The 24,529-nt window shown below is 45.9% G+C and overlaps 2 protein-coding genes across 4 annotated transcripts; one reads left to right on the top strand and one right to left on the bottom strand.

The window, feature by feature from the left end:
* The first annotated feature begins 567 nt into the window (after positions 1-567).
* LOC123120334 (uncharacterized) lies at positions 568-15,498 on the top strand. Of its 3 annotated transcripts, XM_044540305.1 has the most exons (14): positions 576-976; positions 1,465-1,562; positions 4,842-5,009; positions 11,807-11,889; positions 12,060-12,186; positions 12,788-12,851; positions 12,962-13,059; positions 13,160-13,244; positions 13,476-13,599; positions 14,134-14,235; positions 14,346-14,410; positions 14,649-14,730; positions 14,819-14,898; positions 14,985-15,498. In XM_044540305.1, the coding sequence occupies exons 3-14, from the start codon at positions 4,916-4,918 to the stop codon at positions 15,007-15,009; spliced, it is 1,029 nt and encodes a 342-aa protein (XP_044396240.1). In that variant the 5' UTR covers positions 576-976; positions 1,465-1,562; positions 4,842-4,915; the 3' UTR covers positions 15,010-15,498. The 3 variants fall into 3 exon arrangements, with proteins under 3 accessions (XP_044396239.1, XP_044396238.1, XP_044396240.1); XM_044540303.1 differs by lacking the exon at positions 4,842-5,009 and having other exon boundaries at positions 570-976; XM_044540304.1 differs by lacking the exons at positions 4,842-5,009; positions 14,134-14,235 and having other exon boundaries at positions 568-976.
* On the bottom strand, positions 15,479-19,524 carry LOC123120332 (cytochrome c-type biogenesis ccda-like chloroplastic protein 1). Its single transcript, XM_044540302.1, has 12 exons — positions 19,282-19,524; positions 19,107-19,187; positions 18,948-19,003; positions 18,474-18,601; positions 18,280-18,365; positions 18,155-18,186; positions 17,768-17,929; positions 17,434-17,506; positions 17,226-17,326; positions 16,831-16,923; positions 16,632-16,678; positions 15,479-15,837 (listed from the first exon to the last, which is right to left on the bottom strand). The coding sequence occupies exons 1-12, from the start codon at positions 19,379-19,381 to the stop codon at positions 15,762-15,764; spliced, it is 1,035 nt and encodes a 344-aa protein (XP_044396237.1). The 5' UTR covers positions 19,382-19,524; the 3' UTR covers positions 15,479-15,761.
* Between the last annotated feature and the right edge of the window lie 5,005 nt (positions 19,525-24,529).

Here is a 24,529-nt window from a genome sequence, read left to right as displayed (position 1 = left end):
GTATTCGCGGGTTGGGGTCAAGTTTTTGCCGTGCCCCCCGAAAATTTTTGCGGGCCGGCTGCGTTTGCGGGGTCTGTTCGGGAGGGATTTCTGCGCCGACCCTCATTTTAGCGGTTATTTTGCGGGTCAGTGCTTTTTGTGGGGTCTGCTAGAGATGCTCTTACAGATCGATCAAACTAACAACGCATCCCCCTGATGGAGCACCCCTCCAGTCACCTCGCCCCACCACAGGGCACTGCGCCGCTGAAATCCGCCATGGCAAACGAGAATCAAACCCAGAAAACGGCGGAACCTCACACATCTACACGAATGGTTGCGGGGGAAATACACACAAGATGTGACTATCAATTCCGTAAAAATATGTTCAAAATGTAGACGTTTTTGTTCGGTTTGTATGAAATCCACTGTGTTTGCATGAGTTTCATTCAATTTGTTACAAAAATGTTTGAAATATATGCGGACAGCGTTATCAGTCCTCGAACGGATGGGAGAGAAAATTTACGGGTCATCATTGAAAATGCCCTTAGCACTCTGCATTTCGATGTCTTTATAAGAAAGAAAGAAAAAGAGTGAACCTGACTCAGAAGACCAGCCCCCTTGCCATCCTCGTGCTGCCTCAGGCTATAGAAAAGGAGGCCACGCGGATCTCCAGGATCAATGGGCTCGTTCGATCGGAGTAGTAATTAAGCCAGAAGTTGACCAAGGAGCTCTGTATCAAGAGGCGCGCGCGGATCTCCTGTACCAAGGCTCTACCAAGTACTATACGCTGTTGTTGGTCAGCCAGCTCTCCTTCCGGTTCCGGCACGGCCAATTCCAAAATGGAGATGGTGAGAGCATGCATGCGGCCTGCCGCCTCCGCGTCCTCGGGGCCCCGCGTGCTCGTGCTCGGCGGGACTGGCCGTGTCGGCGGCTCAACGGCCACCGCGCTCTCCCAGCTCCGGCCCGACCTCAACATCCTCATCGGCGGAAGGAACCGGTACGTGCCTCTGTGCCTCATGGCTAGGCTAGGTAGCTGCTTCTCCTGTGAGCCTCTCGTGTGCTAGCTGTGCGTGCATGGTTTTGCTCATGGTCGATCGAGCTGACCTGAAGATCGTTATTACTATCTTCATTTTACTCCCTCCGTTCCGTGATATAATACTCACTTCCTTTCAAAATAAATGTCTTAATCTTAGTATAAATTTTTATATTAAAGTTAGTAGAAAGCTGAGACATTTATTTTAAGATGAACAGAATAGTATTTTTTATGCTACTAGTGTTAAATATGCTTTTATATTACAAGACCGAAGTAAAATATAAGATGTTTTGGCTACCAAAAAGTCATATGATCTTTACTCTGTGATCACTAGCTAATTAACCTATTGAATCGAGCTGAGTGCCACTGCAACGAGAGCCGGTAGAGGGACGACTTTTGATAATCAAGAGAGACGATCGATCTGATTTTGGATGCTTTCTTTTTTCTGCCAGGGAGAAAGGTATGCCGCTGGTATCTAAGCTTGGACAGCGATCTGAGTTCATCCACGTTGATATTCGCAATTCAAGCAGGCTGAAAGAGGTGTTGGAGGGTGAGTATTTCTTCTGGTTTTTTTAGAGGGGATTATTTCTTCTAGTTATTTTTTAATACGGCACAATCAAAGTCGCTCACATATACGAGTATATATTCATCGCATCCCCTCCCCTTCCCTCGGTCGCCCACCGCGCGGGCGACCGAGGGGCTCCAGCCCTAGCCGCCGGGTCACCGCTCCTTCCTCTCCCTCCCCTTCATCGCTCTCGGTGGTCGGCGTCGGGCATAGCCTATGCGTACGACGGCGGCGGCGGAGGCACTCATCCCTCCCGCGGGTCATTGGGTGCCTCGGGGCGCCCTGGCCCGAGGGTGTGACCCCGATCTAGACTACCGCGGTGTGGCAGCCGGCCGACGTCCGAATGGCGGTTGTGGTGGCAGTGTTAGCGACGGTAATGGATGTGGCGCGGCGGCGTCGAAGGCGTCGCGGGCTACGGGCGCGTCTGCCTGCCCTGTTCGGGCGGCGGCGGCGCTGCGGTCAGCGGCGGCGGCGGCGCGCCATTTGCCTTTGGATCGGCGGCGATGGCGTGGAGGGCCTGGTGGTCGCGTCGGCGACACCTCCGCTTAGACTATGTTCTGACCTGTGCAGTCAGCGGTGGTGGTCATCTCTTCCGTCAGAGGTGGCTGGCCTGCGATTGGGTGGTCAGATCTTGAGATTCATCATCTAGTCCCGGCTACGAGTCGGGGAGACATAGTTGCCGGTGAAAACCGAGCCGTTGGCGGGCGATGGCGGCGTTTTGCGACGTTACCTTGATGAAGGCATCATCGTGTAACTGTTGTCGACACACTCGTGTTGCTTCGGGGGAAACCCTAGGATCTGCTCTTCCAGATGGGATGATGGCGGTACTACGATGACGTTTCTCTCTTGGGTGCATCGTTTATGGAGCAGCGCTGGAAGATAGAGGCATGAGGTGGAGCGGCTTCGTCTTGCACGGAGCTTCGGTGGAGCTGTCAAGTCATGCCTGGCCGATAGGTGCTACGCTGAGTCATGCCTGGTTGGCAGGTGCTACGCACGATTGATCTTTCAGAGTCTTCGCGTTTGGACGGACGAGCGCAGGACGGTGGCGCCGTTGGGCGCCGTGGTGGCGTCGACAGATGTCCAGACTGGCAAGGAAGATGCGGATCTCTCTGTTGAAGATGGGTCAGTGGATCGATGATAGTGGCGGCTTCTAAAACGTATGCATGTGGTCTGCGTTTTAGGTAGGCTTCACCGGTTGTTGGTCTCGATACGTTATATGGATGAATTGACGACGACACCGGTTTTAGATATGGGAGTGAGAGCACTCCGCATTATCGAGTTTGTAGGCGTGAGTGGTGGCTTCGGGTGAATTGATGTATGTTCTTGTCAGACCTTTGTGGAATAATTAATAAAGATGATTGCATGCATCAATTGATGCAGAGGCCGGGGGTTTAACCTCCTTTTCTAAAATAATATTCATCGCATACACACACCTACCCCTATGAGCATCTTCGAGAGACTGAGTCGGCACATCATCTTGAGATTGACGAAGTTGCCACAAACACCTTCGTAGTCGACGGGAATGTCTCCTTCCAATGAACGCACATTGCCAGAAGGCCTAAAAAATTCAGAAAAATACGAGCACCAATATCAAGTCTAGGGTTGCCAATCAATACTCTCCGAGCCGCTCCCACGAGCATCCTCAAGGGAAACCCTAGTGCGCCGCCTCTCGTTCCTCCCCTGTCGGCCTCTCCACCCGCCGCCGCCACCACACGGCGCCGTCGGGCAAAGTCAGGTCGGCGTTGGTGGCGGTGGGGATCTATTCCCTCTCCTCACGGTTGGCGTCCGGCGCGGGACGACGCTGGGATGTGCGGGGCCCGATGGCGGGCGTACTGGATGGCAGCGGTGCAGCAACAGCTTGGGGCCCCTACGACGCACGGCGGCTGCGGCGTGGCTTCTCTGGCGGTAACGCGCGTGACGGTCCTGTCCAGATCCGGCGAATTTGGCTCTGGTGGCCCGACGCGTGGCGGGGGCAGCATGCTGCTTGGGTCATGGACGTTTGGCTCCGCCATGGCCGGCGTCTGGCAGAGCTGGAGGCGTGGCGGCGGCGGTGGTTGGTGTGCGTCCAGGCGGGCGGGTGACCGCGGGCTTGCTTGCTCGGCCCTGTGACGGCGCGAGCCGTGGGCGGCTTGGGCCGCGGGCGGCCGCCCTGCAGTGGTAGGTGGTGGTGGCGGTGCGATGGTGGACTGCCATGATCTTCTCCTCCTTCGCTCGAGGTGGTGGCTCCTGGCAGTGGTCTGAGTCGTTCACGACGGCGACTGGACTTCTTCAGCGTCGGCCCGTCGGTGTGCGGCTTGTGTCGACCTTCGATCCTTCTCCTCGGGCGTTCGTCCACTATCTTCGTCGATGGTTGGCCCTCCCCCAGCTGCGGTCCATCACTCGTCTCACCCGGTAATAGGACCGAGCTCGTCTCGCGCCCGGCGGCAGGACTGACCTTGTCTCGCACCCGGCAGCAGGACCGAGCTCGTCTCGCACCCGGCAGCAGGACCATGCTCATCTCGCGCCCGGCAGCAGGACTGAGCTCGTCTCGCGTCCGGTGTCGCTGGACGGGGCGATGAAGGCCAGTCTTGGTCGATCTATTGGGTCTCGACACTGGGGGCAGCCCAGGGATGCGAAAGACGGGTCCTTTCCGCTCGTGTTGTTGGTTGGGATAGCGGCGGATCTCGGGTGAGTTGGTGTCAAGGTCTTGGATGCCGGGGCGGGCGGCCCTAGTGGTGGGTCCGCGGTGCTCATGGGCAGAGCCCGTGGCTTGGTGTTGCCTGGTTGCCATGGCCGTGTGGGCGGCATGGTAACCGGGGTGTGCCGTTCGGCGGTGGTGAATGGTGGTTGGAGTGAAAACCTGCTCTATCTTCGAACAGACCGGCGGCGGCGTACCTCGTTCCCTTCTTGAAGGCGGCGTCACGGCTCTCATTGCCCTTTGTGTCGCTCCAGGGGGACTCTGATTCTCGGATCAGGCGGCAGCGGTGCTCCGGTGACTTCCCCTTCTTGAAGGCGCCGCCTTGAAGCCTACGGTTCGTCATATGCGGCTTCACCTCCTCGTGTAGTGCTAGGGATGGTGTTGTTGCTCCGCGTTTATGTATCTTGTTTTGAGTGTGTGCGCGCGTGTGTTGTGCAGATGTGCGTTTGTATCAGATGCTGTTGATTATGGCTTTATATATATAATAGGGCGAAAGCCTTTTTGACATATCAAGTATATTAAGTTACTACTATCTTCCTAACCATCTAATCATAAACTGATTCGTGGATTGTCACTTTGATGCAAAGGGTGTCTTGATAGATGCACATGACGAAGACGCATTATGATAAGCCAGCGTTGTGTGTAAAAATAAACCGAGGCTATGGCGTGTCTAAAAACACAATTGAAGGATGCATTTAATCTTGTATGCATGGAAAAGAAAGCTGAAAAGTTGAAGAGAGTTGCAGTGGCTACAGGTATGTGGGCTATTATTGAGACTAGCCATAATGAAAAGTAACTTCAAAAGTAATATATGGATGCGAAATAAAAGTACTCAACGACGACGCTCATTGGAATCTCAGCCGCTGCATTGCTATCTAGGGATCCATGCGTAATTGGACGAAATAAATTGCTGCGGTTGAAGATATCACTCCAGCTTAGGGAGTTTTTGGTTCACGGACTTTTTAGTCCCAGAGACTAGAAAAAGTCCCTAAAAAGTCCCTACGAATCAAACGGGAGGGACTTTTTCTACAGGGACTAGAAAAAGACTCTACTAGAGAGTCTTTTTTATTAGTCCCTGGGACTAGAAAAAGTTCTAGGACTTCTGAACCAAACACTCCCTTAGAGGAACACAGTGCGTACAGTACATGTTTGGAGACAATAAATTCGGAGAAAAATCATACGGTAAGTACAGCACACTGTTGGACATTTATTGGACTGTAAAGACTGAGCAACCGATACTTTATCCTCATATTGCTAATTACACAAACTGTACTCTTCATTGTCATTGCCAGATCCAACGCAAAGCTTGACCCTTTGATTCTCTTCGCCCAGCCATTGTTCCTCTTCCTCCCATTGACTAGTGCCCTAAAAATTAATAGACAGTTATATTATGTGCATGTAAACAAAATAGTCATTTTTGGCTATAATTCTAAGTGCGGTGTTTCGGTGCCCAAGCTCATATGCACCTGGTCAGAAAAATCATAACAAATTCAAAAAAGTAAATAAAATCCATTTTTTTACATGATAGAAAATTTATTGAGTGGGGTTTGCTCCAATTTTTAGATCATTTGGACATTTGAGTAGCTCATAGCAAAAAAGACAACTCAGGCCTGAGTAAAAAAGTTACAGACCCTGAATTTGTTTTTTTTTTGCCGAGAGCTACGCAAATGCCCAAATAATATAAAAATTAGAGCGGACCTCACACAACAAATTATCTACCATGCAAAAAATAGATTTTTTTTTATTTTTTAGTATTTATTTTGATTTATTTCTTCAGTAGGGGTGCAGATGAGCCTGAGCACAGGAGTAGATTATCGTATAATTCCTCGTAAATCATTTTACTCATAATAGCATCGTGTGCAAGAAGAGGAGGATGAACGTGGCTTGAGTTTCTAAATGAAGCGAGATTTATCTCATGATTTGTCAGTTTGTCGCTCGAATTAGCTACCGGTGAGTTCAATAGAATGAAAAAGAATAGAACAAATGGTAACTTTCTCATCTATGGCTTTACCCCTGGAAGTTTTTTTTTTTTTGTGTGTTCAAACTATTGCTAGCACTTTGGCGTTTTCTGGGTGGATCTAATTGGAACCAGATCACTCGCAGCCGGTAGAACGCGTAGCCATGCATGCTTCTGCCTAGTGGACTAGACACAGTGCATTTACGATTGCCGTGTCGATCGTATCCGAATAGGTTGGACTAGAAAGTCTTTGCCCGTACTAAGAATCCAAGCACTTATTATTTACTCCCTCGGTTCTAAAATAGATGACTCAACTTTATACTAAAGTTAGTATAAATTAAGTCATCTATTTTGGAACGGAGGAAGTATATTATACTACATGTCCGGACTCGAAACTTTGGAGCGTAAGTGGTAAAAAAAGAGAGCATCTTTTTTTTCATGTTGAAAGTGCACCAGCAAAGTTAAACGACATAAAAGAAACTTCTGCCGGCGGTGTTGGAACAGTGTACTGGATAGGAACTTTGTCGTGTGGAAACGGAACGCATGTACTTTACGTCAGCTATACTAAACAGGGGAAAGATAAATACTATACATGATAAAGACATGCATACAATGAGGCTATTATAGTGATTGAGGATGCCAAGACAATTTGATGGCAGGAGTGAGCGTCGTCGCCAAGTGCTCTGCACAATTTCGAGTAACATGCACATTGTCCTAGGCTATGTTACTAACTTTATAATGAGTAGTAACATAAATGTGGCGTCATGCAAAACTTTATTTGTTAGGTTATAAAAGTATATGTATTGAAATATGTGATGTTACGGGAGTAAATTCCAAGAAACCACCACTTTAAGGGTTAGATTATCAGAAAACACTAGGTTACATTTTTTAGACAGAAACCATCATGTCTTGCGTAATTTTTTTGCAAATAACACTGATTGACGGATTAGAGCGCTTTGAGCACGTTTATGACAGATGGCCCCATTTGTCAGTAGTTGACTTCGGGAAAAAAAGGCCACCTGGGCAGTTTGACTAGTCAAAAACGCCACATCAACACCAGGAGGCCGTTGCGCAACTGCGCCGACCCGGCGATGCACCGCGCCATCACCGGAGAGATCCTGGCTGCTCTGCTCGGCGACGTGAACCAACTGCTCCCGTCCACGACGGCCAATTCGATGGCGGCGGAATGCTCGACGACGTGTCGCTGCCGGCATCTTCGTCGTCGTCGGCATCGTACACATGCCGGTTCACGCGGGAAGAGGCGCTGGAATGATGCGCGTTCACCGGCCCGGCAGCTGTCGTCCGTCCCCCTCCCTCCACGCGCGAGTTGGTCGCCCTTGGGGGCCCCGCCGTCGCCCGTCGTCGTGGGGCAGAAAGGCGGCTCGATCCAGATCGAGGACGGCGGCGGAGCGTCACGACTGGGCTGGATCCGGTCAGGATGTTGCCGCTGGCGTCATTGCCGGGTCGAGCACCACGGACGCGGCCGACGCGAGCGCGGGGTCGAGCACGGTCGACGCAGCCGACGCGAGCGCCGAGAGGAGGCAAGAGCGCGGGGTCGAGCATGGGGGACACGAGGGCCGGATTGGGCACGGCGGACGCGAGCAGCCGCTGGGCGGCGCGACGGACGGGACCTTGTGCAGGGCGTCCATTACGAGGAACAGTTGCTCACTGGAGCGTCGCAGCCGTGTGCTGCCCCCGCCGCCGTCCATGGCAGCTCCGGCGAAGAGGGTCGGCGATGAGCTCAGTGAGAAACACCGAGGCGTGCGCCACAACGGCGGAGTACGTCTACATAGGCCCTGCTCATGGCTCAATGGCCTCGCCCGGACTCCGGCGAAGGCTGCCACCATCGCATGTTTTCCTGTGAGCGCACACCAAATCAGCTCTTGACGAGTGAGCCCCACATGTCATAAACAAGGTCAAAGAAGCCTAATCCGCCGATCAGTGTTATTTGCAAAAAAATTACGCTGGACATGGTGATTTCTGTCAAAAAAACTGTAACGTAGTGTTTTCTGATAACCTAGCCCTTAAAGTGGTGGTTTCTTGCAATTTACTTGATGTTACGATAACTAGCTAAATTACTCAATTTGCCTCTATCCTCATTAATTTAATGCCACATAGACAATTTTGCTGAGTTGAAGCTTATGTTACTCATGGAGTTACTCTCTCTATGGCCGGTCTAAAGTTAAAACATAGCCTAGAAATACTACAGAAAACTTTCATCGCTCCTAAAAAAAACTTCCATCATTGACGGGCTACCGTTGAGATGTCATTGGTATTAAACTGTATAATACATCGCACTGACACGCCTCGGAGAAACAAATAAATCATAGCAAGTTTGATTTCAAATGGATGGAAAATTCCTCCAAAAAATATTGCAAATGAATCATCATAGAAAAAGATGCGGCTAGCTCTCATCTAAATGAGAATTAACTAAGTCATCAAGGTGACATTAGCATCTTTATTCCTATTTTCTCAATAATTTTAATGTATTAAAAAATTGTAAATATAGATGCCCGCAACAAGTGGACATGCAGTTGTGCATGGGTATGTGGACATGCAACAGCAGTTGCACATGGATGGCGAACATGCATTTTCACATAGGTATGTGTGGGCAACTTAAGTTGTGCGCGGTCGATAAACGTACAGTTGCACACGGTATGTGACGTGCAACTGTAGTTGCAAGCAGTCGGTGAACAGCTTTTTTTATGTAAGAAAGCACTTCCTGAGAGAGGGTCAGGGCAGGGACTGAAACCTAGCCGCCACCTTGTATTCTTCCCCTCTTGTCACTGCCAGGTGCGGCGCTGATGATAGTGGGAAGGTTGCTGATCATGGGGGGCGATGTGGAGGAGTCCGTGAGATGTTGTGGTTCCACACAATGGAGATGAATAGTTCAGGTGCGGTCTTTGACAGACGATACTTGACGGCGGCGCTGGTGTTCCAGTGCGATGATCTTCAACAGCCGCCCGGCCTGGCTAGGTCACCAAAAAAGAGGGTGTTGGTGCATGGTCTTGGGCAACGCGAGCTCGACGTCAGATCTGAATCTGGCATGCAGCAGCATGGGTGATTTGTCTCGTCGATAGTGAACAAGTGTAGGAATAATGTCCTCCCCACTCTTTTCCCGTTACATTGATGTGCTTATCGTTGGCGGCGGAGAGCTTGTGGAGTTGTGTCTCCTGCGGGTATTTCGAGATCTGGTCATTTTGGATTTTTGATGGATCCGGTTGGATTCAACCAGCTTTCGAGGCCATTGGAGTTTTAGAGGCCCCTTTCTACGTTTCTTCTCCCTGCCAACGTCTCTTGTCTGCATCGATGACTCCCCGACTGCTTCTTCTACAAGCTCTTGGGCTTAAACTAGTTTGCTCCGCTACGGCGTATGCCCGGCATCAAGCTACCCTCACGGCACACCGCTAATGGATGCAGGAGAAAGAGGACTTCAACACCCCCAAGGATTTTAAAGTAATGTTATTTTTCTATAAAGATGTGCTTGGAAGGATCTATGATACTTTATATATGACCTTAGGCATTTTTACAAAAATATATTTTCTCAATGTAATATACTCTCCCTAAGTTAATACCATTTCTCGATACCTCGATAATATTGTTTTTCTAAAGTTCTGAAGAGTGGAAGAAAAAAATGTGTTCCCGTCCTTGCTACATGTCTCTCCTCTGTGGGGTTTAAATATGTTATCTTCATTATAGAAAAGATTAACACTGTCCCATTCAGCCATTCTACATCCTCATGGCCTATGTATGTGTTTAATATTGTCTTCCTTAGTCTATGTCTATTTTATTTCGCTTTCATGTTCCTTGTATGTTTCTTTATCTCTAGTTCGATCCTAAGACTATTTTAATTGTTCACCACATGTCCTATAACACCCTGATTTCGTTTGACTTGCACGCATGGTGGCTTGATTACTGTCACATATGCAATATTTAAAAAAAAACTTAGAGAAAAGGTAGGCAGGGATAATTGGTCCTGAAAGTCTTAATTCAGCAGCAAAATCATAATGGGAATGTCTCTTAACAATCAACAACTTTCCTTTGTAGCAACTTGATTGCGGCCAACTACATAACTTGGAAAGGACACATAATTATGCATAAAACGATTTTTTTCTCATCTTCCACCTTTCATGAAAGTAAGGCGGCTAGAGTTTTTGTGCAGGGGATGCCACCATGGTGGTTCCATTCACCTTTGGGTGCCTTTCGATGCCGGCAAGGTGGGGGAACCCCAGTTTTGGGTTGGTTGTGTGGTGTGTGTGTAGCTCTAGCTCAGGCTAAGATTTGGTCTAGGTGTCTGGTCAGATGTGGCAATGGGATGGCCTCATCGACGACGTAAATTAGTTTCTCGTAGTCCTCATCAGTACAACAATGCTTATTAGTGTTAGCGGAGGGCATGTGGAGCTTCGATGGATTTGATTTACCAAATCCATCATTGTTGTATACTCTTTGATAGATATAGCGCAATCCAAATTAATCCCTAATCCTTTTCTTTGCATGGTCCCTAATCCTTATTTTACAAGTTCTTAATATGTCCCTTTCTTATTTTGAATGCAAATACCTAACTAAATACTAAGAAAATTCTTTGACAACAGCAATTTATTCTTCGTAATAGTATATATTTTGTATATTGAAGTCCTAAATAGGAAAGTAGAGTAGGCAAAGATCCTCCACAAAAGGCCCTCTTCGCAGTCTTGCTTGCTGGCAAAGCCACCATGGTTGGTTTGCCTTCCTACGCGGGACAATGAGGGAGGATCAGCTTTCTTTCGCAAGGTTTTGCGACACAACCACGGTTTTCTTCAGGCGCAAAGCTACGCAAGGATGTGCCTGGAACAGGAACAAAGAATCCAGGGCTGGATCTTGGGCCCAGTTTTGTCTACGTCTCGTCTCGGTAGTTTTGGGATGCGTCGATGCGCGAAATGGACTGCATTGTTGCGCGAAGTGGATTGTTGTGTTTTGTTGGTCTCCTTGGTTCTTCTCTGTTAGGCAATGCATGACCAACTTTGGCCTTGTCGAGAAGGTGGTGAGGTAAGGCCTCCTCAATTCTGTCCGATCGGATCTAGGATGGTTTTCCATTACCCATTGTCGCCTTCTTCTTCGGGGAGACAATGTGATCCTGAATTAGTTGTCGTTGGCTTGTTCTGGCTCTGACGGGCGACTTTCGTCCTCTTCAATAATATTACCCTAACTCCCGAGGTGTTCCGAAGATTCATAGACATGCGATATGAATCCAACCATGGGAATAATTTGATGGATGAACAAAATATTTTTAGTCTGATAATAGCTACTCCGTAGATACTTCCATTTATTTTGGAATCCAATAACTCCCGAACATTCGGATTTTGAGCATTTCGTCCCGAACGTTTTTACATGGCAATTTTAGTTGATAGGGGATGGCAACTTTTGATAGGGGATGACAACTTTGTCCTTTTTCGTTTTTTTGTCAGAAAATTGACATGTTTCACTAATCTCACGCAAACTAAACTTGCCATCTAAACCCGTTCGGGTTGCCATGTTTAACTCCCGAACGTTCGGGAGTTATCATTACCGTTTATTTTCCCTCACAAAAATAGACACTTCATTTATTTTGTTTCACAGGTGTGGATTTGGTGGTTCATGCCGCTGGACCATTCCAGAGGGATGACAAATGCACAGTCCTGCAGGCAGCAACATTTACCAAGGTGGGTGGGGCCATGAAATATTTGATGCTGAACCGTACGTAAATATATAAGTGGTATTCAATTATTTCAACTTTTCAAAACTAGTTCTATTTTTTCGACGCTTGCAGTATTTCTGTATATAAATCTGAGAAGCCCTAAGTTAATTTGCATTTTTTACTTTTGCCGACCAGACAAGGTACACTGATATCTGCGATGGAGTGGACTATTCATGGAGGGCAAAATCTTTCCATGAACAAGCAAAAGCTTCCGGCGTCCCAGCTCTCATAACTGCAGGGATATCTCCTGGAGTGAGCAATGGTCTTATTTCTTGCATTCACACATAATTTCTCCATCGATTTGTATCCAAAAAAAATGATTGCTGCGTACACTAATTCTCGGTGCATATTATAAGAATCTCAACTACATACAGTAGTTCATGTTTCATCCTTTTTTTACAAATCATACACCACACCACCACATCTATGATAAAGCTTCATTTATGAACAACTAATGGTAATGCTCGGATTAATCTAGGTAATGTAACAGATTGATGAGGAAATTGAGTATTCAATTTGTGAATAACCCCTGATGAGTACATATTCAGTTGACAAGATTTAAATTAAATGCCTGAGAAAGCTCTGCAACTGCAGATGCAATCAGAATGGGAATATCGACGCTCGATTAGTAGGGCCTATGTTTCAACTAAGGGTGCAGGGCGGCGCCCGATCCGCCTCGTATGCAAACTTGGGCGATTTAGTTATAAAAATGAGTTGTGATGGGTTAGTTCAATTTGTACTTACCACGATTCAGTTGTGCGGGCCTATGCGCAACACCGTGTTGCATCCCAAGTTTGAACCCTTTGAATTTTCTTTTGAAAATTGTATTTCTTAGTTCATAACTCGATCGTTTTGTATGATAGTGATGGCAGCTGAGCTTGTACGTACTGCAAAAGGCGAGAGTGGTGGTGAACCAGAAACACTGAGGTCAGCAAGATATGACAAACTTGGGAACTGCCAATGATGTGAAAACTCACTTTTGTTTCAAACCTAATGTGCAGTCTTGGTCAAGCCTATCTTACTAAATCCTCCTACAGATTCTTCTATTACATTGCAGGTACAGGTGGTGCAGGCCCAACTACGTTGGGCACAAGCTTGTTACTTCTTGGGGAGGATGTAATTGCCTATGATAAAGGTTCCCTTGCATTTGGACTTGCTGTCCTTTTTTTTATAATACTCAGTGAATATATAGAAATGATCCTCGTCTTGCCTGATCTTTTTATGGACAAACCCAGGGAGCGAAATCAAACTAAAACCCTACAGTGGAGCTCGCAACATTGATTTTGGAAAAGGGATTGGGAAGAAATATGTTTACTTGATGTAAGTCCTTGAATATATTGTTTCCATTTCATCAAACACAAATTATAATAAATTATACCAATGAAATTTGATCAATGCAAGTTTATTTCATTAAAAATGTGGTGTCGGGTACCTCTACTATACCATGGCAAAGCAAATTATATGTTCCTCTGCAACAAGCCATTATCATGGTTATTCCCCTCCCATAATTGAGAAAAATAAACCACTGTCATATTACTTGAACAAATGCAGGAACTTACCGGAGGTGAAGAGCACACACAAAAATTTAGGTCTGCCAACTGTTCATGCTCTATTTGGTTCAGATCCTTTCATCTGGAATTGGGGAATGGAAACGTTCGCAAACTTCTTGCCTTCTGTACGTGTTGTTTCTCAAATTAACTACTACCTCCGGCCTGGTTTATTAGCCCCCCTCACACTTTGGGTCAAAGTTTGACCGTAGATTTAACTGACAAGATATAATTTATATGTAACCAAAAAAATATCATTGAAAACTTCAGTCAAATACGAATCTACCCATATAATTTTTATGGCATATAACTTATATTTTGCTACTAATCAAATCCAAGGTCAAAGTTTAGCACAAAATAAGAAGGGTACTGATAAACCTGCATCTTAAAATTGTGTTACTGATACTTGTACCAACCAAAGGTTACGAGGTACCAGTACCAAGAAAAAGCTTCCTTCAGGAAAATGGAGATCGAAATTTGGCAACTTCATCTTATTAAATGAAATTGATAGTAATAAATGTTTTGACTTGTTAAAAAGAATCATGTAGATAGAAGTGTTATAAGGACCAGCATCGAGCTTAATTTGAAACTAGGAAATTATTTGGCACCAAGTAAGTTTGGAGTATAATCTTAAGCTAGAAAAACAAATTGTCTATATGCAGGACCTTTTAAGAGATAAAAATGTCACTCTAAAGTTTGCTGAGTGTGTTGACCCTTTCATCCGAGTTATTGATGGGATTGTAGGAGAGCGTGTCGCCATGAGAGTGAGTACTTGCACACTTGTTGTTAACTATTAAGTTTGTTGTGTCAATGCCCAGGACAGTGTATTAGAAATGTTGAATACCACTTAACCAATTTGGTTTTGTTTGGGCAGATTGATCTCGAAAGTTCAAACGGGCACACCACTACTGGATTATTTGCTCACAACAATCTATCCGTGTAAGCACAATTTTCTGGCACAATCCATCTTGGTAGACATAAACCTACTAAATTGGTTTCCCAATCTATGTTTTAAATCTACAAGTTCTAACAGTAAAATACTCCGGATAACAATTTTAATACGGATAACACAAACACGATGCATTTGATAAAGTTGAAGTATAGCCCCTGCTTGTGCCCAACATTGTTTTGCCCGTATCATTACATTGAAGCTAAGCAGTTTAGATTGGACATTCAGATCCGTGGGCTATGCAGCGGCCGCATTTGCTCTAGCAGTTCTAGAAGGCAGCACAAAGCCAGGGGTTTGGTTTCCAGAAGAGGTGACGTAAAGTTGGAAACCAGAGAATGAACCAAGAAACTAAATTTTCCTCAACCTTTCTGAAATTATCCCAATTCTTTGAAATGCAGCCAGAGGGAATAGCTATTGATGCAAGGAAGCTCTTGCTCCGACGGGCATCTCGAGGAGTAACGAACTTCACAATGAACAAGTGATTTACTATCTCAAATAATAGCAAACAAATAGTGAAATCAAGTATATTTTTATGTTAATAACAAGTATGGCACTTGAAAACAGGAATTCCGGGATGATAGAATGCTGATCATATGGAAATGAATCCCCGGGTGATAGAATGCTGATCATATGGAAATTGACGATGGAAGTTATAGCTTCATCAAACTATTGTACTCTTCCCCCGTAATCCCCCCTCTCCCTCAATGTAACTCTGAACTATATTCTGGGCTATTCGGTTGGTAATAAAGTTCAGGCAGGCGTAAGCCCGCCGTTGAAGCATAAAAAAAGCAATGGAAGTTATGCCTGAGAACAAAATCTCCACGAAGAGTACAGAAAATTCCTACTCAGCATGTGAAGTCCTGCATGAATTATGGAGCTGTAAACAGGAAAGCACCTAGTCAAATATTTGGAGCAGGCTGGTTTAAGTTGGAGCCCATTCAAGTTGGAGTATTATGTTTCTCTGTGATTTGATTATTGCAGGTTGTAAAAAACAGAATGATTCTGTGCTGATATCCCCTGTAATAAAACCTGCTGAGGTAACTACACAAATCATATAGTATCAAGTTCATACATAGTAGATGGGCATGTAGATATTTACTTATTGTGTTGTTTTCTTTTGGGTCCCTGAAGGGAATGGGGTCAAACCTCAAACTTTTCTGTGGACTGCTGAGATCAAGATGTTTAAGTTACCGTAAACAGATTCGCATTCCTATAAACTGATGCTACTTCCTTGCCATTTATGTTTAGCTACTTTACATCGCAAGACATATGTTGGCATGTGCAACAATGGTGATCCTTGTCTAGCAGCTCTTGTTCAGCAATGGCCTACAACTCTACAGTTCACATCACCATTGATGTCGCAGGGAACAGCTTGTCCAGTAGGGTATAAACACCTCCACCCAATAGAAATGCACCACTGCCAAGCAAATGTTAGTGCAATGCATTCTACAAATAGAAAATACAATTTAAAAGGAATTCTTGGTATTTTTCTGAGGATATTTTCCTCGATGATAGGATCTTGGTTAGAACCTCCGTGAGGAATAGGAACGGCACCATTTTTGGTATAAGTTTAGAACAGTACTTTGGAAAAAGCAGTATTCTAGAGCAGAATAAAAGGGTAGGTTTGACGTATTATCTTTGCCAAAAAGAAAGACAAAAGGTGTAACTGTGAGTCCTGAGCTGAGATAGTGAAATTGTATAAAACAAAATATGCTTGATATCTTTAAAATAAAGGTAGATTAAATGTTCGCCTGCAAAGAAAAAGGACTAGCGATTTCTTACATAGGGTAATTATCGTGTGTTGTTACTGGGCAATCAATATACAGTGTACATAGATAGTTAATGTAAATGCTTTAAATGTTCACCTCCAAAGAAAAAGGGGTAGCTATTTCTTACATATGTCAGTTATCATGTGTTGGTAATTGGCAATCAATATATAGTGTACATAAGTATTTAATTACATAGCTAGTCCAGGAATGGATTTAGTTAGTAATTTAGCATTGTGAAGTATATCCGCTGTATTTGTACAAGGAATTGGACACATATGGTTAGATTTGACAATTTTATGCACAAAATTAAGTTCACCAATATGAGAGTTGATTTTAGAATCTTGACCAAAAAGTACATGATGCGAGTTGATGTAGAGTTAAATATTCACTCAACAGAAAAGAAAAACAAGACAGTAACAACTAAAAACTAAGAAGTAGATACCTGATGGGGTTTATCCATGTGGAATATCTTCTGAATGACAGCAAACTCTGTAGAAGGCAATTAACTAATCAGCCATCATAACTCAAAAGTAGAAAAAACATGTGTGGTTGATCTATTAGAATGAAGTCCAAGAGCAACTCGAAGTTTCAGTTTTTGCTGGTACCATCTTATCTGTACTTAATAATTTCTATATGTATACCTGCAATGCTCCAGCAAAAGAGGCTGCAATGAAAAGAGGTGCAACATAGCCAGTTGTATATGTCAACAACAAACTTCCCCCAACAATTGGATCCTGACAGGAGAACGTTGAAGTTGTAGTGACCAGACTTCATCATCATTTAAGAGAAGGAATAAGCTGGAGGAAGCCGATACTACATGTTCACTACATGTCAACATATTAACCAAGCATATTAAAGTACGGTAACACAGATTGGAAAGCGAAGAGTTTAAACAAATGTGAATCACATGGCGAATTACTAACTTTACTAATTAAACTATTAAAGTCTATCACAAAAATTAAAATAGTTCTGCAATTGAGCTTTAAGCTACGTAACAAAGTACTGAGGCAACTTATATATCCTGTTATATGCATACTCTTGAAGTGGCAACATATCCCAGAAGGGTAGCAAGAACAGGTGTACTGCAAGGTGATGCTGCTAAAGCAAATGTAAGGCCAGCAAGATATGCTTGTACACCTGACAACCAAATACAGTTAGGAAAAAGCAAGATATTACTGACTGATTAAAAGAAATATAATGACATATATAGGGAAGAAATAAAAAATAGTGTCAAGAAGCATCACTGGAAGGCAAGTTAGCTGCAGCAGCTCGAGGATCATAATCGCTGAAAAATGAGGGAAGTTGTAGCTCAACTACCTGTCGGATACAACATAATCAGAAAAGAAAATGGATTAGGGTAGTGTGCTTATACCTAATATTATTACAGAAGCAATAACAGAAACTTAAATTTCAACGAAAGGAATTACCACTGTGAGTATGTTTTTACAATTATTTAAGGAAAAAAGAAACCACAATGAAATCAACTCCTGATCGATTTGGCTTTAAGACTGCATGGTAGAAAGATAAATTGATTAACATGCCCCAGTTTATGAATTTTCCTTTTGGTCTGTGATTTACCTCAAGTAGGTTCAGTCCCATGACGATTCCTAACCCAGAAGCAGCCACTGGGAGTCCTTGTCCTACTTGCCCATAAGCCTTTCCAGCAAAAGAAGCAGCAACACCAAGGATGGCTAAGGTTGTTGCCAGTCCTAATGAGAAAGCAACTGAATTTCCAACAATCTACTAGATAGAACAAAAACAACTCAATTTGTATCAGGTATGACACAGACTATCAATGAGCCAAACTAATCATGTAAGCGTCTTAGTACAGATTAGATGTTGCACATACATATTCTGACAGATAACGATATTGCACATACATATTCTGACAGATAACCATCATCAATTTCTTTTGGTTCTTTTATGGCACGCAAAACCTGAATATGCTTAGTTGTCTTAAATTACCTCAGCTCGATCTTTTCCAGAGCCAAAAGCACCTGGAAGATTTTAAAAGATGTGATATATCAATGTCATTAGTGCTAACCAATTCTGGGTCAAAGAGATCATTTCAGAATAGCCACTATACTTGCCTATATATCCTAGAGTCAATGGCAGAACACTGAGTGTACAGGGAGACAAACTAGTTACAAGTCCAGCACCAAAAATTACTGCCAAGCTGGAGAATAGAGGAAAAGGTCAGAAAGAAAAGAGGTATGGATAGGGAGCAGAAAATTAGAGGATGCTGTGTCTACAGCACATTAACTGCAGAGAAAGAAAGCTCACCCTAGTGAAACTGAGAGCAGACAACTGATCCAGAACAGCCTCATTAGCTTGCTGCCCAGCTGAAAATAATAAACCTCCAAACCAATCTCCGATGCTTAAGTCAGCCAAGAGAAGTCCGGATGATCCTAGCTGAACAACAAGAAAAGGTTTGGGGGGATCACTCCATGTAGATAAAGATTTTACCTTCTAGGTTTGCCAAGGGATGCAACAAGCAAGAAACAAGAAACACAGATATAGCCTAGATAGTTTGGAAGCACTTTGCAATAGCGTACAGACTGATTTTGATGCATGGTGTGCTGATTACGGCTTATGAAATTGGCTACGTGTTACACTACTAATCCAAATATCTTTGAAGATATTGATAGTCAAAGTTTGATTTTAGCTAATGCCTAAAACTAACAGCTTCTATAGAACAAGGAGGCATCCAGGAACGATAAGAACAAAACAGATTTGAAGGCCCTCCATGTTGTCTCACCAGAGAATCCCCGAGGTCGGCAGCATTCGCAGCCCCAGCAGCAACCAGACTCCCCACTGAACGCAGAAACAGCAGTATTCTCAGAGCCATTTCATCGAAAACGTTGCCAGCAAGAGATATGAAAAAGAAGTACACAAAAGGTAAGCTTCGAGTTAGTACCGGCCACAGATGACAGCACGATCGGGCGCGGGCGGAGGAGCGACCGCCTCACCTCGGCCCCCGGCCTGGCTCCACGAGTCTCTGCGAATGTTTTTCTCACGGGATTATTTATACGTAAAAACAGCAGATTGGGTGCTAATGGAAGCACGAACACGCGGTTAGCGCGGAGACACACCTGTAGCAGGTGAGGAGGATGGGGTGGAGTTAGCAGCTCGCGCTGGGAGGTGCGGGCGGCGGGAGACCACAGGGCGGGTGCTCATGGCGACGGAGAGCATGGCGGGAGGGCGGAGGTTATCGAGCAGAGGAGAGTGGAGAAGAAGTGTTTTTCGGCTGCGTCGTGCTGAAGCCTGAAAATGGTTGTTGTAACGAAGACAAAAAGTGAGCGTGTGGACAAGAGAAGAGATAGAGCGTGTTGCGTTGCGTGTCTGGTTCACGCCGGTGAAAAAACATTTCTGACAAATACGCATATCATTGCATTGATAGAAAGAACAACAAAATAAAAAAGATACAACATCCTACATACACAAATCGATGTAGGAAACATGACATAAGCAAAAGACAATGTTGCTCAACCCCAAACACAACTACTCCCTCCATTCCTAAATATAAGACGTTTTAGCGGTTCAAATTGAACTATCAAAACGTTTTATATTTAGAAACATATAGAGTACAAAGTTATTCTGAAATTAACATGTTAACACCCTTGGCACCGGCCTTAGCCCAGGATAAAGCCCCATCCTTGATGGTTTGCACGAGCGAGATAAAGGGTTGTGTGTTGTTGAAAATGCAACTGTTTTGATGCCTTCAAATGAGCCATGTCGTTAGCAGAATGATATAAGTAATGTCCTTTTGAATGGTAGCGGATGTAGCGGACGTCATGGATGCCCATTACTGTAGAAAATCATCGTCGTCTGAGGGCAAAGTAGCAGGGATTTTGTACCAGGAGAGGATGTCACATCAGACCTGCCTCGGGAATGGGCAATGGAGAAGAAAGTGTTGCATGGTCTCGACAACTTGATCACAGAAAATACACACTTTGTTGTGTGGGAGGATCGGCTTCACACTCTGCCTCCTGGATCGATCAGAAGCTGCGAGGACCTTCAAATCGAGTTAAGCGCAAATTTCTGAGGTACTTACGTCCAACATGCCGATGCCAGCGACCTGTGTATCATGAAGCAGGGGAAGAACGAGTCAGTATGTAACTATTGGACCCGACGAGATCGTGGACTGCAAGGACGCATAGGCCATTACCGCGTTCAAGCACGGCTCCGATGACGAGTTCCTCGCCCTAGATGAAGCCCAGGACATTGTCGTAGCCAGGTCAGCTATCTACCAGCAGCAGCTTCGCCGCTATCAAGCCCGCGACGTACGAGGTTGGGCATTCAATGTCGAAAATCTCGTTTTACGTCGGTTTTAGGACAAGAAGGGGAAGGACAAATTGTCGCCACCACGGGATGGTCCTTACATCATTGACAAAGTGCTCTCTGGTGGAGCATATCGGATCCGACACGCGGAGAAGGGCTTCCTCGAGCCCTGTCCCTGGAACATTGCCCTGCTATGTCACTTTTACGCGTAGCTCCTTTCATTTATCTTAGTTCAGATTATTGTTTAGCTTGATCCAAACATTATTGTGTGAATTAATGAAGTTTGATTACCCCCAAGTCAGGGTATCTTATATGCTTTTATGCCTTTATTTAATTTGATCGTGCTCGATAATTCGCCCGGTCCGGTTTGCCTGGTTGTTTGATTTTGTCCCTCCATGCCAGACTTGAGGGATGTTACAGCCTTTATTTGAATTTGCGGCAAACTGGCCTAATCGATTTTCTTGTTTAGTCATTTTATCCTTTTTTCTGCCATGATTTTTGACTTGTATATTTGGCCAAGCAGGTTGCCTTGCTTCATCGCGTGTCCTTAGTTCCGCTATATCGGCTATGTTGGCAACGCAAGCGCTGCTTTGTTGCAGCCTCAGTTCGCTTGTTGGTTGTCGAGGGGGTTAAAGTCGAAAGCTAGTCCGCACAATACATGAAGTTGGGTGCAGAAAATTTTAAGGCACGAGGAAAGCACAAAAATAAGTATTTTTAAGGGCAACTAGTTTTGGCACCCAAAGTACTTAGCATAGTTGAGGCTGAAAGTTTTTACATACTTCCTCGACATACTAAGTAGAATTTGGTAACTTACTCTAAAAAACTCCAAGGTGCAGTCCTGCTCGGTGAGCGTGGCGAACTCCATCACCGCGTAAAAGAAGGTATCCGGCAGAACATCGTCCCCGTCTGGCCCCTTCGGGTTGGCCATCGCAAGGTTGAGGTTGGGGTAGTGGGCCTTGACCGTTGCCCAAGCCTGTCGAGCTCCTTTCCAAGTTGTGGATGATTTCCACTTTGCGGTCCGCCGAGCTGACTCCTGAAGACGAACGGCGAGGTAGAAGAAGTTATCAGGAACAGCTACTTGAAGCCATAACGTCGCGCAGACGGCCTTCGTAGCAGGCCGAGCAAGCTCATGTAGCTCGTTGATCCACTTCATCCGGTCTCCCGGGATATAGGACGGGTGATGTTCTGAAATTGTTCTTGGAAGGCTTAGTCTCGCCCATGTTCAGTATCATGCTCTCCTTGAAAGAACTGATGGGCATGGACCGCATTATGGGGGAGATCGGAGAAGAACTCTGATTTACACCAAAGTTGGGTTAGCTCAGCGTAACCTTGCCGGCTACGATCCCTCCTCGGCATTCTGCACGTGCAACTTGGCCTCCTTCCTATCCTTTTCGACCTTCTTCGGGTCCTTGGCCAAGGTGCTCTTCTCAACCTGGAGCTTATCATGTTTGTTCTTGGCGTTGGTTGAGGTCTTTCTGGAGGAGGGTGGCCGCGTCCCGGGCTACCCGATTCGCCTCTTGCTCTTGCGCAAGTTGCGAGGTCGTCTTATGGGTTTCCTCCCAGGCTACCTGGGCCTGCTGCTGGCTGGCTATGAGTTGGGCTTTCGGCTGGGCTACCCGTTGTTCGGTTATTTCAGAAAAAGGTGTTCAACAAAGTTTATACCGGCAAGGTTATGGGCAGAATATCAAAGGGTACAGAAGACATACCAGCGGGGTTTCCGACATTCTGCTCAAGGTTTTGCACCTTGAGCTCGGATTCCGCCAACCTTTTCTTCAGGGTCTCCATCTCTCCAGAGAGGCGCTCGTTGTTCAAGGCGGCTTTCTACACATAACAAGCATGGAAATGTTTAAGTTGGTTTTCACGGACCCAAGGAGATTCAAACCCGACGTCGCCTTTTCTAGCCAACATCAGTCTCAGGGCCTACTACATCAACATTTCTTATGAAAAAAATCTAGGTGCATGTAGGATCGAAAGTATGTCTAGAGGGGGGTGATTAGACTACTTGACCAAATAAAAATCTAGCCTTTTCCCAATTTTAAGTCTTGGCAGATTTTAGCAACTTAACACAAGTCAAGCAATCAACCTACACATGCAAATCTAAGAGTATAGCAGCAGAATGTAAATCATTTGCATATGAAGGTAAAGGGAGGAGTTTGGAGGGAGCAAACACAATGTAGACACGGAGATTTGTGGCGTGGTTCCGACAGGTGGTGCTATCGTACATCCACGTTGATGGAGACTTCAACCCACGAAGGGTAACGGTTGCGCGAGTCCACGGAGGGCTCCACGCACGAAGGGTCCATGAAGAAGCAACCTTGTCTATCCCACCATGGCCATCGCCCACGAATGACTTGCCTCACTAGGGTAGATCTTCACGAAGTAGGTGATCTCCTTGCCCGTACAAACTCCTTGGTTCAACTCCACAATCTTGACGGAGGCTCCCAAGTGACACCTAACCAATCTAGGAGACACCACTCTCCAAAAGGTAATAGATGGTGTGTTGATGATGAACTCCTTGTTCTTGTGCTTCAAATGATAGTCTCCCCAACACTCAACTCTCTCTCACAGATTTGAATTTGGTGGAAAGATGATTTGAGTGGAAAGCAACTTGGGAAAGGCTAGAGATCAAGATTCTTGTGGTTGGATTGGAATATCTTGGTCTCAACACATGAGTAGGTGGTTCTCTCTTAGAAAATGTATGCTGGAAGTGTAGGCACGTTCTGATGGCTCTCTCCACGAATGAAGAGTGGGTGGAGGGGTATTTATAGCCTCCACACAAAATCTAACCGTTACACACAATTTACCAAACTCGGTGGGACCGAATCATGAAACTCGGTCAGACCGATTTAGTTCAAACTGTGAACGTTAGGCTTTTCGGTGGGACCGACATGTCAACTCGGTGGGACCGATTTCATTAGGGTTTGGGCATAACGTAATCTCGGTGAGACCGATCAAATAAACTCGGTAAGACCGATTTCTATAATAGGCAAACAGAGAGTTGGTCAGGCAAGCTCGGTGGGACCGAATCACTCATTTCGGTGAGATCGAAACGTTACGAAAGGGAAACAGAGAGTTTGCATTGCGAACTCGGTGGGACCAATCGCTCATCTCGGTTAGACCAAAATGTTACGAAGGGAAACAGAGAGTTTGCAATCCCATCTCAATGAGACCGAGGTCCCTGTCGGTGAGACCAAACTGACTAGGGTTTCTTGCAGTGGCTATGTCAAATGAACTCGGTGGCGCCAGATAGATCAAATCGGTGGGCCCGAGTTTGACTTTTGGTTTGGGACATATGTGGATATGAGAAAGTGGTTGAGGGCTTTGTTGGGGAACGTAGCAGAAATTCAAAATTTTCTACGCATCACCAAGATCAATCTATGGAGTAATCTAGCAACGAGGGGAAGGGGAGTGCATCTACATACCATTGTAGATCGCGATGCGGAAGCATTGCAAGAACGCGGATGAAGGAGTCGTACTCGTAGCGATTCAGATCGCGGTTGATTCCGATCTAAGCGCCGAACCACGGCGCCTCCGCGTTCAACACACGTGCAGCCCGGTGATGTCTCCCACGCCTTGATCCAGCAAGGAGAGAGGGAGAGGTTGGGGAAGACTCCGTCCAGCAGCAACACAACGGCATGGTGGTGATGGAGGAGTGTGGCACTCCAGCAGGGCTTCGCCAAGCACTGCGAGAGACGAGGAGGGAGAGGGGTAGGGCTGCGCCAAGAGAGAGATGTTCTCATGTGTATGGCAGCCCCAAACCCCCACTATATATAGGGGAAGGGGGAGGGGTTGCGCCCCCATCTAGGGTTCCCCCCAAAGGGGTGCGGCCAGCCCTAGATGCATCTAGGGGGGCGGCCAAGGGGGGAGAGAGGGGGGCGCACCACTAGGTGGGCCTTAGGCCCATCTGAGCCTAGGGTTTCCCCCTTCCCCCCTTCCCTGCGCTTTGGGCCCCTTGTGGGAGGCGCACCAGCCCACCTAGGGGCTGGTCCCTTCCCACACTTGGCCCACGCAGCCCTCTGGGGCCGGTGGCCCCACCTGGTGGACCCCCGGGACCCTCCC

Source organism: Triticum aestivum, chromosome 5D (assembly GCF_018294505.1).
Source record: "Triticum aestivum cultivar Chinese Spring chromosome 5D, IWGSC CS RefSeq v2.1, whole genome shotgun sequence".
NCBI lineage: Eukaryota > Viridiplantae > Streptophyta > Magnoliopsida > Poales > Poaceae > Triticum > Triticum aestivum.
The sequence above is the reverse complement of the archived record's forward strand: the minus strand, read 5'-3'. Positions and strand labels throughout refer to the sequence as shown.